This window comes from Fusarium poae, chromosome 3, assembly GCF_019609905.1.
Source record: "Fusarium poae strain DAOMC 252244 chromosome 3, whole genome shotgun sequence".
In the NCBI taxonomy this organism is placed as follows: Eukaryota; Fungi; Ascomycota; class Sordariomycetes; order Hypocreales; family Nectriaceae; genus Fusarium; species Fusarium poae.
This window is the reverse complement of record NC_058401.1, coordinates 3,004,898-3,019,142: the sequence shown is the minus strand read 5'-3', so window position 1 is coordinate 3,019,142 and position 14,245 is coordinate 3,004,898. Positions and strand designations below refer to the sequence as shown.

The following is a 14,245-nucleotide window of genomic DNA, read 5'->3' as shown; positions in this document are numbered from 1 at the left end:
GTTTTCCAGCTTCAACTTTGACTTGACCCATCACAAGTCGAGTTGAGCTGTGAATATTCAATTTCGAATTCTAACCATCCTCTCACTTCTTTGAAAGATTATATTCCATTTCTTCTCCCTCGTTTCGTGTTTTTCCCATACCCTTCTTTCTGTGGAAGCTTACAATCTGACCTGTTTGTAAAGGACAGATATAGCTCCCATGGCGCTCACTCGCAAGAGCGTCGTTTGCTCGGCTGTCTGTCTTACTCTTCTTGTCGGTCTCGCATACGCCGGTCATGGCCATGATCACAACCATGCAGAGGCTGTTGCCGGTGTCAACACCGATAACATGAGCCTCGACGAACTTGATACTCAACTCCAGGTACGCTGGAAAGCTCTCCCTTGAGGGAAACGCCATGTGCTGACGCCAATTCATACAGACTTGTCCTATTGTCCAGCAACTTAACTCAGCCAAGCATGCCCATCATGCTGCCGCTCCTTCGTCGTTAACCGCGCGTGCCTTCGCTGTCCTTTTCCCTGGCTCTCCTGCCGTCAACGCTCTCCTCGCGACCCTTTACATCTCGGGCCCTCCCAACTTCCTCCTCGCCCTCTGCCCGACCAACATTGACCCTGCTTCTCTGTCTGTTATGGTTGCGTTTGCTGTTGGAGGTCTTCTCGGTGATACTCTGTTCCATTTGCTCCCTGAAATCTTTGTTGGTGAAGATCATGACGAGGCCGTCAAGTTTGTGCTCGTTGAGCCTAACCGCAACCTTATTCTTGGATTGGGTATCTTGGTGGGTTTCATGACCTTTGTTGCAATGGACAAGGGTCTTCGAATTGCTACCGGTGGAGCTGGTCATGACCACTCCCACGGACATGGTGACACACACGCCCACTCTCACAGCGAGGATAGGGCTATCTCTTCAGGTGTTGATGCCGCAGATGGTGTCGTCAAGTCTCGCAAGAAGGCAAACGAGGACAAGGGTGCCGTTGCCGCCAATGCGGTTGATACGCCTGAGAAGGAAATCAACCCCAGTGTCAAGCTGGGTGGCTACCTGAACCTCATGTACGTTGCCAAATTTTGTGGCTTTGTCCTATCGTAAACCTTGCTAACAATGCACAAAGTGCCGATTTTACTCACAACATCACCGATGGCTTGGCCATGTCTGCCAGTTTTTACGCCTCACCTACCATCGGAGCCACCACCACCGTTGCAGTCTTCTTCCACGAGATTCCCCACGAGGTTGGTGACTTTGCACTCCTCATCCAGTCCGGTTTCTCCAAGCGAGCTGCCATGGGTTCGCAGTTCATCACCGCCATTGGAGCTCTTCTCGGGACCTTGATTGGTATTGCTATCCAGGAGTTTGGAAGCCCTGACAGTGATGTTCCCATGGGTCGTCACGATGGTATCTGGGGAACCAGTCTTGTAAGTTCATATCGACTTTTATCGGTGATCGATCGCTAATTGATGTCAGTCCTGGGGTGACATGCTTCTCCCCTTCACTGCTGGTACGTTCCTTTACGTTGGAACTGTTGCCGTCATTCCTGAGCTTCTCGAGACTGGTCCCAACAAGGCCAAGGAGTTCAAGAACATGATCATCCAGTTCTCAGCCGTCGCCGTTGGTGCTGGCATCATGCTGTACATTTCTTGGCACGATTAGAGCATGTGTGATTACAGTGTAAAATTTTGAGTATGTTTGTGGATAGATGAGCGGTTGTGTAGACGCGAGCATTGAGATATCATGATTTTGACCGGCGTCGTTCCGATAGATGTCTTTGCAGCATGGGAAGTGAGTGATATCAAAATATAGTTGAATTGGTGTAGTGTTTAGCCTAGGATAAAGGCCATATTCCAGCCTTGGGATTTTGGTGATATTTTCTTGATGTTACTTCTTGGCCGCCAATCTTCCTCGTCCTCATGTTTTCGCAAGTTTCCTTGCATAATACACACAAGCACACTTCGCCCATAAACACCATCTCCAGGTTACTAAGAGCGTAGTAAAGCTTAGACATCATCATGACATCGTTCAATTCATATTATCGTCATACAAAGTGGCACCCAGATATAGCCAAGGCTTTACATGGCCCGAGAGCAGCAAGCTCCAGGCATATCTGGCACTTGGTGGTCCTTGTGTAAAGCGCACTGTCACCATAGGGCTCTGTGTACATGTCTTTACTCGGACGTTATTGGTCATGAATTGAATCTCCGGGACTTGTTCAGACGGGTGCTTGGTATATGTAAGTTGATGGGGATCGGCCGAACCGATATTGACAATAACGCGTCATCATCACTTCGTATTAGACAATGGTAAGTCATGTTTGCACTATACGAGGTTTACCAATGGCAACAACTACAGGCCCACATATATCAACCGCATGAGGTACATAGGTAGTCAGTTGCTTTGAATGGAAGACTCGATCAATGGTGTACATACTAGGTTCAGGGTAGGCATATCTGAGCCCAGATGATATTATTAGAAACAGCTGATAAGAAAGAACGCGACATGGCCAAAGATCTTGAGGACGGTTTGGTCACTGCTTCGCCTCATTCGCGTTTCGACTGGTATGATGGATCCATCGAGTGACTTCTCATTGCTTCGATGGAGTCACACATCTCACTCCTCATGGTATCAGAAAATTTGGCATCCAAGTTTTTTGGGGCACAAAAACAAACGGCCCAAGAAGTCTGATCTTAGTAGCATGAGTTGACCTATTGATTTAGTCTGTATGTTAGCAGTGGCCAATCTTCCTGGTACCTTGAAGACAGTGAACCTCTAATTGGTGATAGCATCATTGCACTGGATGATCACCAACCCCACAAGCTAACAATCTTCGTTGACAAGAGCCACTGATCAACATGGACGATTGTGCCTGACTTGAGCCTCATTTCATTAATCAGCACCGCTTATCAATGTTATCAGATCAACCAAATAAGCCTTTCTGCTCGGCAGCAAGACACGCCTAAGTAGCCAATGGCAGACAAAGCACGAGCCCAGTGTGGCCCTTGGACCCCTAAAAAAGTATCTCAGGCATGAGCCGAAAGCTTTCATGCACGGCGGCTATATCCATACCTTGCCTTTCCATACAATCCTTACAGTTAACATGTGGATCGCGGGTGAGCGACGCGACGCATCACCATCTGCTAAGATGAAAGTTTCGTTAGTGCGTGTAGCAAGGCATGGATGTTTCCTTTCAATGACCTTCATTCCGCTATCCGGTTGTGGATAACTCATTTTGGTACATACGTATCCGGCACTATTTGAGTGTCATGAGAGGATAGAGTAAAAGTGTCAATAGACGAGACGAGGTAGGGCCATGAATGGAGCAGCCAAAGAATCATTTGTTGTGGAATAACACCGTACAGGGCAGTAGCAGTGGAGTGTCAAGGTGCTTCTTCGGTACCATGATCCAGGCAAGAAACCATACATGTCTGGGTTTACGTTGAACGTTGGTTTCTGATTCCATGAGTGGCCACAACAGTTGCTCGCCGTGAGCTGAGCATGGCAATAATGAAATGCCGTGATTCAAAGGAACGTGGGGTTCAGATTCACAGGTGAAGCCACTCATACCGAGATGTGGGCATGCGTTGCCAGCGATGGCTCTTGGCTTCCTAAACAAACCAAGTTTAGGTGGATTGTTCCCACTGACACAGTGGGTCAATGCAGCAGGATTTTCAGGTCTGCTGAGCCTAATGAGGCCCGAAATGCCTTTCCAATGAAGAGTGGAATTTGACTATCGTGAGAAGGACAAAATGTTAATATTGGACATGACTCCGATAGCCCTCAATGTGGGTAATGAGAATGGGCACAAAGAGATGAAGAGGTGGGAGGGAAAATGAACAGGAGAGAGAAAAAAAGAGGAGAGGCGTGTACCGAGTCAGAATTTGCCTCACCGACTTGAGATAGAGCTGGAAAAGGCGAAGTTTTAGAGGGGGGGAAACTGCAGTAAAGAGGTAGTAAACTGGCTATGTTCTATGCCTTGTAACCACGGATGGACGTTGCCGTGTTGTTTCAACTATCGTGAGATTTGGCTCTTGGTGTTTTGCTCGACCAAGACATTTGATCACCAGCATGAGTGTGCCTGGCCAAAAGGAGAAGGCATGCAAGGGCCGCTAGCCAACCAACTGACACGATGGGCATTGGCGTCGTGAGACGGTGAGGAGATCTTCCTCGGAGGCTAGCACGCATCTCCAGTTCTGTAGCCTCAAAACCTTACTCAAGCTGCATAATAGCGGGCTTACAGTAGCGTGGCGGGTATACCCAGATGCATCAGACTCACAGCGTTTCCGCTTCAGAACACTTTACAAAAGTCCACCGGGCCTGAGCTTACTTCCCCGTGTTGCTGATTGAAGTCTGTGTTGTCGTTGCCGTTGCTCCCCGCAGTTGACACGATCTGCTTTGGTTTTCTTCGGCCATGATCTTCCTTGTGCATGCGGCATCACAAACGGCTGTGGGAGCCCATAATTACTGTTACAGTTTCCTTGATTTGCGTCGATTGCATAGAAGAACAATGTGGGACAGTGGAATGTTCCCCCGGAAAGAAGATGCACGTCTAGCTGTGAGATTTCCTCTTTGGATGATATCGGGGTCCTGGTAGCCATGGCGAACCGAAATTTTCTTCTCCATCAAGCCACTGTTCCTAAAACAGAGCACGTTGTAGGCGCTTCGGCCACTTGTGTCAACGGCATAGCCATCAGAAATCGGCCATTGGGGGCGGCATCGCCTAATCGTGATGGCCAACTGATGGTGGGAGGGGCAATTGGAGAAAGAAAGAAAAAAGCCCAGTTCACCGAGGAGAAATGCGAAGAGAAAAGGGAGGGAGGGTCTCGACTGGGGGGTGTAACAGAGTTGAACAGGTAACAATAACACGTTCAAGGGAAGAATGAGGAAGACGGAAACGAAGCCCACGATGCGTGACGAGGCGCTGCCACGCATCGTATTGACTGGGTCTTGTCACTCGAGTTGACTCGGGGTCTTCTGGGGTCGAAGCTATGGTGCCCTATCCCCAGGCCAGGCAACGCGACACCGGCTGGTACCCAGACTCCATCTCCAAAGCTTATCCTGCACGTTTGGTCCTGACAGGGATAAGTTTGGTTTTAGTCCTGAGGAGAAGCGAAGCTATACTATCTGCATTTCGACAAACAGAGACAGAGTCAGGCAGGAACACAAATGAGTTGAGCTAGCTGGGTCGACTCCAGGTTCTCGAACCGGGCACAGACGTCGAAACGGTTAAACGCGAGGGGACCCCTAGCTTGTCGGATGAGTAGGCCAGATCAAATGAGGAATTGTTGTAGGAGCCATCATGTAATGGGAATTCGAAATATGCGACTCTCCCCTGTTTTGTCTAGAACACGACGACGGCCGACTGACCGGCCACATTGATTCTCACGATGATTCCTTACCCTAGCCCAGCAATGGAAATGGGGACGGAGAAGGAGACGGGAAGCGGCAAAAAAGGTTCTGGCTCTCGTTCTGTGTTCATCTGAAGCACTTCAGTTCTGACCGCCGGTCTACGGCATTTCCACCGATGAGATGATACCATGGGTTGTTTAACCGGAGACGAGCGATGGTAAGTGTCAGGTTGATTTGTTTTTTTCTTTCGGTCAGGCGAGTCTGGGGATAATTTTCTTTGGTGTACCCCAATCTGCCCGTAGGGGTTCATTCTCCAAGTCGAACGCCGCCTGTAAATTTTGCCTTAATTGTACGCAGGAAGGCAAAACGTGGGGAATCATGAAGTCATCAAACTCCAGTTTCTTCCCCAGTTCTGTACGAGCGAACCGTCATGATGAAAGAATCAAGAGCGCAAGCCAAGGAAGACATCAGGAACTGACCATTATGAGTGACGTGCCCCGATCTCGATAACCATATTGTGTTGCCATTTTGGTGACAAGTTTAAGGAATAGAATCTCCGGGCCATGGTTTGTAAGGGTGGGAGGATCTCTGTCTAGGTTATGAGGCTCTTGGTAGCCGGGCCGGCTGACAGAAAATGCTAGAACCATGCAACACATGCATGGAAACCAAGAAAGAAGAACAAACTGAATTGTACCTTGCAGTTAGTTGCCTACCTATGTAAATCCGATGTGTCGGCTTTGAACTCGGAGCAAAAACTTGTCGGACCATGATGGTGATTTTGAAGCGGTGGCAGCCGAAACAGACATCGAAACAAATATTTCCGCTGACCGGTTGCTGGGGATCACGAGTATGAACATGGGGATCAATGTCACAGAAGTGCATTTGCATTGAATGGGAATGAAAAGATAAAGATGTTTGAGATTGGATATTTTGATGTGGTAATTTCAATTTCACTTACAAAGAGAAACGCAAGCAAATCCGCGCCAAGATCTGTAGCGTCCTACCTTAACCCAAAGTTAAACCTCTGTTGGAAGGAACGAAAGAAAGAGCTTCCACTTCACGAGCCTCCTCTTTTTCTGCCGACAATCGGATGTTTTATTATTAGCAGGTGTTGTGTTGGAGATGGTCACACACACAACGCACAGGCAGGAACGGGATCTGTTGGAGAAGGTCAGAAGGGTGGCAAGACAAGGGCAGGGGCTATTAGGTGCTTGCTCTAGGTAATTCATCAAGTAAACTAACCACCAATAGCTTGTGCACATTTACGGGAAGGAGAATGAGTGGCAGGAACGCCTTACCACAGCTGGAAAGGGAAAGGGAAGGGGAAGGGGGACCCCTTTGACTCTTCTTTCCTTTGGACTTGCACTTGCATTTCGCATTTGGATCTTTCGGCACTCAAGACCGGACCCGCCTTCCACGCTAGTCATGCACGATTTGTCGAACCCCGGTCAAAGAAAGAAGCGTCTATTTTTTTCTATAGCTAAACCCCCACTTGTCGATTTTTTCTTCCTTCTTGTAAGTGAAAGCGAGGAGCTTCGTGGAGTCAGGTACCGGTACCGCTACGGAGACTCTGGTAGTCATCGTGGGTATTCCTGAGGTAAGAAGAGAGGGTCTCATGTTTGATCTGACTCTTTCAAACACGCTCTGGGTGTGTAAACATTTCGTGTCTTTTATTGACGAGGTTAGGCATGTCGGAGCTGGAAAGGGAAACACGGCAGCAAAGAGTGCAGTGACGAGACTGTGACTGTCTGGACATTGTTTTCCTTCCATGTGTTGTAAAGTTTTCGTGGCATCTGGTGATCAACACAATCCGTGCTCCCGTCCTGAATTACTCCAAATTTGATATTCATGGTTTAGTTAATATGTCTTCTCCAACTCCCATCTGACCTATCGCCCTAAAGAAAATGACTTGGAAATAAGGAGAAAAAAGAAGAACTCTTCTCCAACCCTTCTGGATCGTCAGGACATGGCTAAAATAGTGTCTTATGATGTGCTCGGCGTAACATCCCGATCTCAAGCCACCTGCCAGCACGCATCCCTCTCAAAAGTTTGTGCAATAGTGATGGCAGCCAAATATAGCAAGCGTCATTATCCTCATTAATTCTTAAATTGCTGAATCATCAGTATCTTTTGATGGAAAATCGATATGGAAATTCTCTGCCTTCGCAGTAATTACACAGCTCAATATAGGTATTTCCATGAGACGTACGTCTTTACCCCAGTATCCGAATTAATAAACCATCATCAAATTACTCACAGTCTCGACCACAATCTAACAATAATTGCAGAGTCTCCAGACCCAGCAACAAGAACACGCGCTCCCTCTCCCCCCCCCCCCCTCTGAGGCCCACCGCTGGAGACTTACAGTACACACACCCCTGTACCGTCAACGCCCCTCCCCTGTAACGCAGCTCAGCAACCCAGACAGGGCAAGCTCGAGCACGAACCAAAGTAACGGTACGGTACCGTGAACGGACCTGGAGTCGCCGCATTTTTATATGAATAGTATATATATCACTGCAGCCCAGCGCCTCTTTGTACACATATCATATCGTCAACTACCTCATTCAGCTTCAAAGCATCAACTTAGTATTCTCGCTTTCTCGCGGAACTACAATGTCCACTCCTGCTTCGGACAACGGACCTCGGTCCAACAGGCCTCGTCCTGACCCTGCCAAGTCTGGTATCGACATCAAGCTCGACCAGCACTGGTCCTCAAAGTCATACACTTCTGGCTCCAAGATCACTGGAAACGTCATCATCAACACCCAGAGAGATGTTGCCTATGATGGCTTTGACATCTTCTTCACCGGCACTGGTTACACTCGTGTTGACTTCCTCAGCCAGTACTCCAGTGCCAACTATGCTTCTCGTCCTTTCATGAAGCTTCGTATGCCTCTCAGCCCTGCAGACTTTCCTCGAAACCATGTTTTCGAGGCTGGCCGTACATACACAATCCCCTTCCACTTTGTGGTTCCTCACCAGCTCACTCTCAGTGCTTGCAACCACACTGTTGAGCATGAGGGTATCAGGGACCAGCATCTCCAGCTCCCTCCCACTATGGGCTTCTGGGAACGCAACGACCAGTCCCCCGACATGTCTCACATCGAGTATGGCATCCGCGCCGTTGCCACCAAGAACAGCGCCGAGGAGGGGCGCTCTGCACCTTTGGATGCTTTTCATATGATCAAGGTTCTTCCTGCAGTTCCTGAGGATGCTCCCCTTGAGATTGGCCCCGACGATGAGCGCTACTGCCTCTCCAAGACCAAGCCTATCCGCAAGAATCTCTTCACTGCTAAGCAGGGCGAGTTGACCACTACCGCATCTCAGCCCAGTGCTATCATGCTTTCTGGAAACTTCCTCAACGCCAGCGGCACCAACTTGAGGGTCAACTTTGAGTTTAACTCGACCTCCAAGGATGTCACTCCTCCCAAAATCAACTCGGTCAGCGCCAAGCTTCACTCGACCACTTTCTTCAGCAGCACTCCCATGAACCACCTCCCCAACCTGGGCTCTCGCATCAAGCATGGGAACACCCCTTCGCTCACATACTCCACCACCACACCTGTACCCATGCGCCCCGACACCCAGCTGGTTTGGGAGAACGAGGCTCCTGCCTCCCGACGGGACTCTGGTTATGACAGCGCTTTCTGGAATGAGGGAGAATCTTCCGAATCGGACGACGCCCAGCGAACTAAGAAGGCTAGCAAGTACAACGTCCGCCGCTATGCTACCCTTGATGTCCCTTTCAACCTGCCCACCAGCGGCAACAAGCTTTTCCTGCCAACATTCTACTCTTGCATCAGCGCACGCGCATACATCATTCACCTCACCCTCTCGGTGGGACCTATGAACACCAACATCAACCTCAGCATTCCTGTTCAGATTGCCGTCGAGAACACCTACGACCAGACCGACGACGAGGAGCTTCCTTCTTTCGACGCCGCTATCGCCGAAGCTGAGCAAGGCGAGATCGATCACCTGCAGCCCCGCCTGATGCACATTCCTTCTGATCGCTACATGGGCACCAGCATTCTTCCTGGTTACGAGGATATGCGAATGCGTCCTGTGGCAGTTGCCTAAAAATTGTCGACAATAACAACAACAACAACATACACTTAATGGATATTTAATGGAGGAGGATCTACCATCAAAAAGTTCTCATGATACCACGTTTCCCAGATAAAGAAGAGGATTGGAAACATTTTTACGACTTTGCTTTTTTCTTTCTTTTCCTACTAGATTAGATGCATCATTCAGCGAGGAGTTTTCGAGATTTTTCAAAAACAATTCGATCTTGTCAAGAAAGGGTTCTTGGCTTTTTTTATTAAAAAGGAGTTTTGGAGGATTTGCATACACATTCACAACAAGCATCAACATGGATGGGATTACACAAAAGGGGGAAACCCAGGCAAAGCATTCCTGGAAGCGACTATTTTACTATGTATTTACAGAAGACGTGGTTACATGATACCGCAACACACCACTTTACTTTTTTGTTATAGGAGAATGATAATACATTCACAACATTGCTTATATCTCATTGATGGTGATGCAATTGTCTCCCGTTTCCGAACCTTATTGAAAATATACATTGACTTGACTGGTGACGACTGATGCATTAAAAATTACGTACTATATAAACTTAGATAACACCACTTTTGAGTCATTCATCAACGGGCTTTTTATTTAAAAAGGCAATACACGGGAACTGTGATCGAATGATGAGACACGTGGGCGTGTTCGGCCAAAACCGCTTCCAGTTGTAGTTTAAAAGTCGCGTTACATTTTAAAGACGAACCTCTTTTCCATGTTATTACCGCAGAAAATCTCATGATCTTCTCGCCTTGCAGTATAGAGACAAGAGGGTCAATTTCATTGGTTAGAATTGGGGAAGGCTAGAGCCAAGTCGGGATCGTGCAGGACGGGACGGAAGGAGCGGGTTTTGTCTCTTTCCATTTTTCTGACTGGGGTTTTAAGAGATTTTGATTGGATCTTGGTTAATTGAGTCGAGATAAGATTGGGCATGGACATGGATTGATAAACTGAAATGCCTACTAAGTAAAAGTATGAATAACATCCAGAGATGGCAACAATATGTCTCATAGGCTGCCATGGAACAATATGTAGAACCCCTAGCTCAACCATCCCTTCCTTACCCGCCCACTCTTAGGAGAACAATTGTAGAACAAAGATAACAACACCACCTATAACCCGTTAACCAGCATACCGGTAAAACACACAGACCATGACGTCGCGAAGCGAAGAAGCGAGCTATTGTTCTCTGGACGGCGTAATACTAGACATGAACCAAGTCTCAGCCTCAAGAGCGGTGTCGACGAAACAATACAAGATGGCACAACTTCTTATCCAAAAGACAAAGAGAATCGAGAAATGTGATTTTAGGACATATCCGTATCTAGTCAGTCTTGGCTGAGCATCATACCAGACTAGACAAAAAGATCGGCAGGAGGTTTACGGTAAGGCTGATCCCAGCGTTACAACCTTGGTATTGTTCATTGGTTTGGTGGCGTTGCAAGGTTTTGATACCGTTGAGATGATTCTCGACAAGAATAATTGACTGACACAAATGAAAAGCATATCTTGAGTCGATATCTTTTGGTCACGATAGGATACATAGATCCCTTGATTATGGCATAATAAATCCCCAAAACTATTAAAATAAACAAAATTAAGCTCGTCTTCTAATAACACAAAATTATGTCTGTTTGCTGTTCAAGTCAGCCCTCATGCATGGAACAATACCAAGAACTTTAGATCCGACCCAATCCCGAAGCCATGTTTGCCCAGTAAAACTTACCAGCCTTTTCCCACTGTAACCCAATCACTAACTAGAGACTATTAGTTAGTCTTCGTAATTAAGCAAACAAGAACAATTCTTCCAAAGGTAGAACAATATTAAACACGGGCCAAGAATTGAAAACTCGCCCCCGGAAATAAGGTCAAGTCAAACAATAGTTGGAGACAACCCAGACTAAACTCAGTAGAGAAAAGATGGGAGACAGTCAAAAAAAAAAAAAACCACCCTCGGTTGAGTGAATGAATTGGGCGGGGGAGGCTAAACTCCAGAATTCACAATGGGAATGGACACTAACTATTATTCTTTACTTGAACTGGACCTCTGGTATTGATCGATTCTCTTCTTTTTCATATATACCATATTTGATATAAATACGAGCAACGTTTGCTTTTCAGCCTTTCATTCACAACCTCAATAACTCTCATTTAGTCTTGAACTCATCTCATATATATATATATCCCTCTCTCATACTTTATAACCATCTCCTCATACCATACCATGGACGCTCAGGAATTCCGCGAGGCTGCCAAAGCTGCCATTGACGAGAGTAAGTCATACCCTCATTCGAGTCACAACTCATACTGATAAAACTTCACTACAGTAACCGATTATCATGAAAATGTCGCCGACCATCGCGTTGTCTCAAATGTCAAACCAGGCTATCTTCGTCCCCTTCTCCCCTCCGCTCCCCCCATGGACCCCGAGCCTTGGTCAGCTATCCATCATGACATCCAGTCCAAGATCTTCCCCGGTATAACCCACTGGTCCAGCCCTCGCTTCATGGCCTTCTTCCCCTGCTCCACCAGTTATCCTTCTGCCCTGGCTGAGATGTACTCCAATGCTTTCAACGGCGCCCACTTCAACTGGATCTGCAGTCCTGCCGTCACCGAGCTTGAGACCATTGTCATGGACTGGCTTGCGCAGGCATTGGGTCTTCCAGAGTGCTATCTCAGTGGCGGTTCTACTCACGGAGGAGGTGTCATCCATGGAAGTGCTAGTGAGGCTATCCTCACTAACATGTGTGCTGCGAGGGAAAAGTACCTCGCTGCCGTGACTGCTCACCTCCCTGATGATAGTGAAGAAAAGGAAGATGCCCTCTGGAACCACCGTAGCAAGCTTGTCGCTCTCGGAAGTTCAGGCACACACTCGAGCACCAAGAAAGCCGCCCAGGTTCTCGGCATCCGTTTCGCCACTATCCCCGTCTTCGAGGCCGACGGCTTTGCACTCAAGGGGAAGGCTGTTGCCGCCACCATCGAGAACCTACGATCTCGTGGCCTGGAGCCCTTTTTCATGACTGCCACACTTGGAACCACAGACGTCTGCGCTGTCGATGATTTTGAGGGTATCGTCCAAGCTCTCAAGCCAACCTTTGACACGCCCCAGGATGTCTGGGTTCATGTCGACGCTGCTTATGCAGGCTCGGCCCTCGTTCTCGAGGAGAACCACCATCTACCCAAGGCATTCTCATCGTTCCACTCCTTCAGCTTCAACCCCCACAAGTGGTTGCTCACTACCTTTGACTGCTCTGCCGTCTGGGTACGCCGTCGCGCATGGCTGATCCAAGCTCTCAGCATCAAGCCACCCTATCTACGCAACCAGTTCAGCGACGATGAGCTCGTCACCGACTACCGTGACTGGCAGATCCCTCTTGGTCGACGCTTCCGCTCTCTCAAGCTATGGTTCGTCATGCGAAGCTTTGGCATCAGCGGCCTTCAGAAGCACATCCGCCACGGTGTCGAGCTTGGCGAGAGTCTTGAGACCAAGCTTGCATCTCGTAGAGACATCTTCACCATCTTTACGCCTGCGCGGTTCGGTCTCATCACGGTTAGAGTCAATGGTGTAGACGAGCAGGAGATGAACGACCGTACCGAGGCGGTGTATGAGGCCATCAACGCGGCAGGCGAGTTCTATCTTACATCCACTGTTGTGAATGACAAAGTTGCTATTCGTGTTTGTACTGGTGTGACCAAGGTGGAGGAAGAGCACGTTCAGCGCATGTTTGACATCTTGGTTGAGACGGCCGAGGCCGAGATTGCAAAGAAGGCGTAAAGAGATGGTTAGACTTGTAATTAGAAAACGACTTAGATATCCAAGAGCAAGCAATATGTCAAAAAGTGGTCTGTCTCTGTGTATTTGCATGTGCTGATGCTACTGTAACGCGAATCTAAAATGCAGCCATTCCATATGCTCCTTAAGTTTGTTTCCCCCGTGCCCCCCCCGTGTTTACCATATCCATGTATTTCGTTACAATCATAATGCAATCATATTATCCTCAACGACTGTATCCTCTGCTACGCCGATCGTAATAATAATCGTCATCATCCTCGTAGTAGTCTGGACGTCGACTGCTTGATCGATACCTCCTCCTTCCTCTGCCATCATCTCTGCTTCCGTTGTCCTGGGACTCTTCATTGCGCCATTCGTGCCTCTGCTTGTACTTCTCAAAGTCTTTGCTCAGAAAGGTGACAGCGCCTATGAGGGCGAGGACAAGGCCTGGTGTCCAGTCAAAGCCTCTCTCTTTTTGGAACTGCTTGTGTTCACGACGAGCCTCGGGTTGTTGTCGACGAGATTGTCGGTGGCCTCGAGGAGGTTCAGAGTAGGTATCTCGTCGTCCCATGGTGATGGTAGTTGTGAGATAGTGAAGAGTTGGTTTTGTAGAAAGTTGTCTATGATGAATAATAGTATGTTGTTAAAGGCAGGCCTTGACCATATGTCGTACCATATCTTTTCAGAGTGGCTTTGTATGTAGCTCGAACTGGGGAAAGATAGAAAAGGAGCAAATCTCACGGGTATAATAAAGTTGCAAAAGATCCCCAAAAAGCAAACCGTTGAACTCTGTCCCCGCTGCCGCTGCCAGATTGCATAACTACCCGGGGCGAATGTCATTGCTCCATCGTCAACTCAAAAGCTTGACATTGACAGGGGTGCCAAGTTGGGGGTGACGTGCCCTGGGGTTACGTGCCAGGGTCCAATTCGAAGGAGAAGTCCCAAATGATGTCACCCATATCGTCATCTCCCCTCACGTTCTGCCCTGGGCAGACCTGGCGTACTCAAACAAAGCAATTCTTCATACCCAAAATGCATCTTCACGTAA

General features: G+C 48.1%; 4 protein-coding genes across 4 annotated transcripts; 3 read left to right on the top strand and 1 right to left on the bottom strand.

Moving 5' to 3' along the window:
• Positions 1-199: 199 nt before the first annotated feature.
• FPOAC1_008392 (uncharacterized protein) lies at positions 200-1,640 on the top strand (the record flags this gene model as incomplete). The annotated part of the gene is made up of 4 exons (XM_044852836.1): positions 200-361; positions 420-1,045; positions 1,105-1,405; positions 1,455-1,640. The coding sequence occupies 4 exons, from the start codon at positions 200-202 to the stop codon at positions 1,638-1,640; spliced, it is 1,275 nt and encodes a 424-aa protein (XP_044705506.1).
• A 6,306-nt stretch (positions 1,641-7,946) lies between these two features.
• FPOAC1_008391 (uncharacterized protein) lies at positions 7,947-9,413 on the top strand (the record flags this gene model as incomplete). Its single annotated transcript, XM_044852835.1, has 1 exon — positions 7,947-9,413. The coding sequence occupies one exon, from the start codon at positions 7,947-7,949 to the stop codon at positions 9,411-9,413; it is 1,467 nt and encodes a 488-aa protein (XP_044705505.1).
• Positions 9,414-11,649: 2,236 nt separating this feature from the next.
• FPOAC1_008390 (uncharacterized protein) lies at positions 11,650-13,200 on the top strand (the record flags this gene model as incomplete). The annotated part of the gene is made up of 2 exons (XM_044852834.1): positions 11,650-11,698; positions 11,753-13,200. 2 exons carry the CDS (start codon positions 11,650-11,652, stop codon positions 13,198-13,200), a joined length of 1,497 nt encoding a protein of 498 aa, XP_044705504.1.
• A 223-nt stretch (positions 13,201-13,423) lies between these two features.
• On the bottom strand, positions 13,424-13,768 carry FPOAC1_008389 (uncharacterized protein; the record flags this gene model as incomplete). The annotated part of the gene is made up of 1 exon (XM_044852833.1): positions 13,424-13,768. One exon carries the CDS (start codon positions 13,766-13,768, stop codon positions 13,424-13,426), a length of 345 nt encoding a protein of 114 aa, XP_044705503.1.
• Between the last annotated feature and the right edge of the window lie 477 nt (positions 13,769-14,245).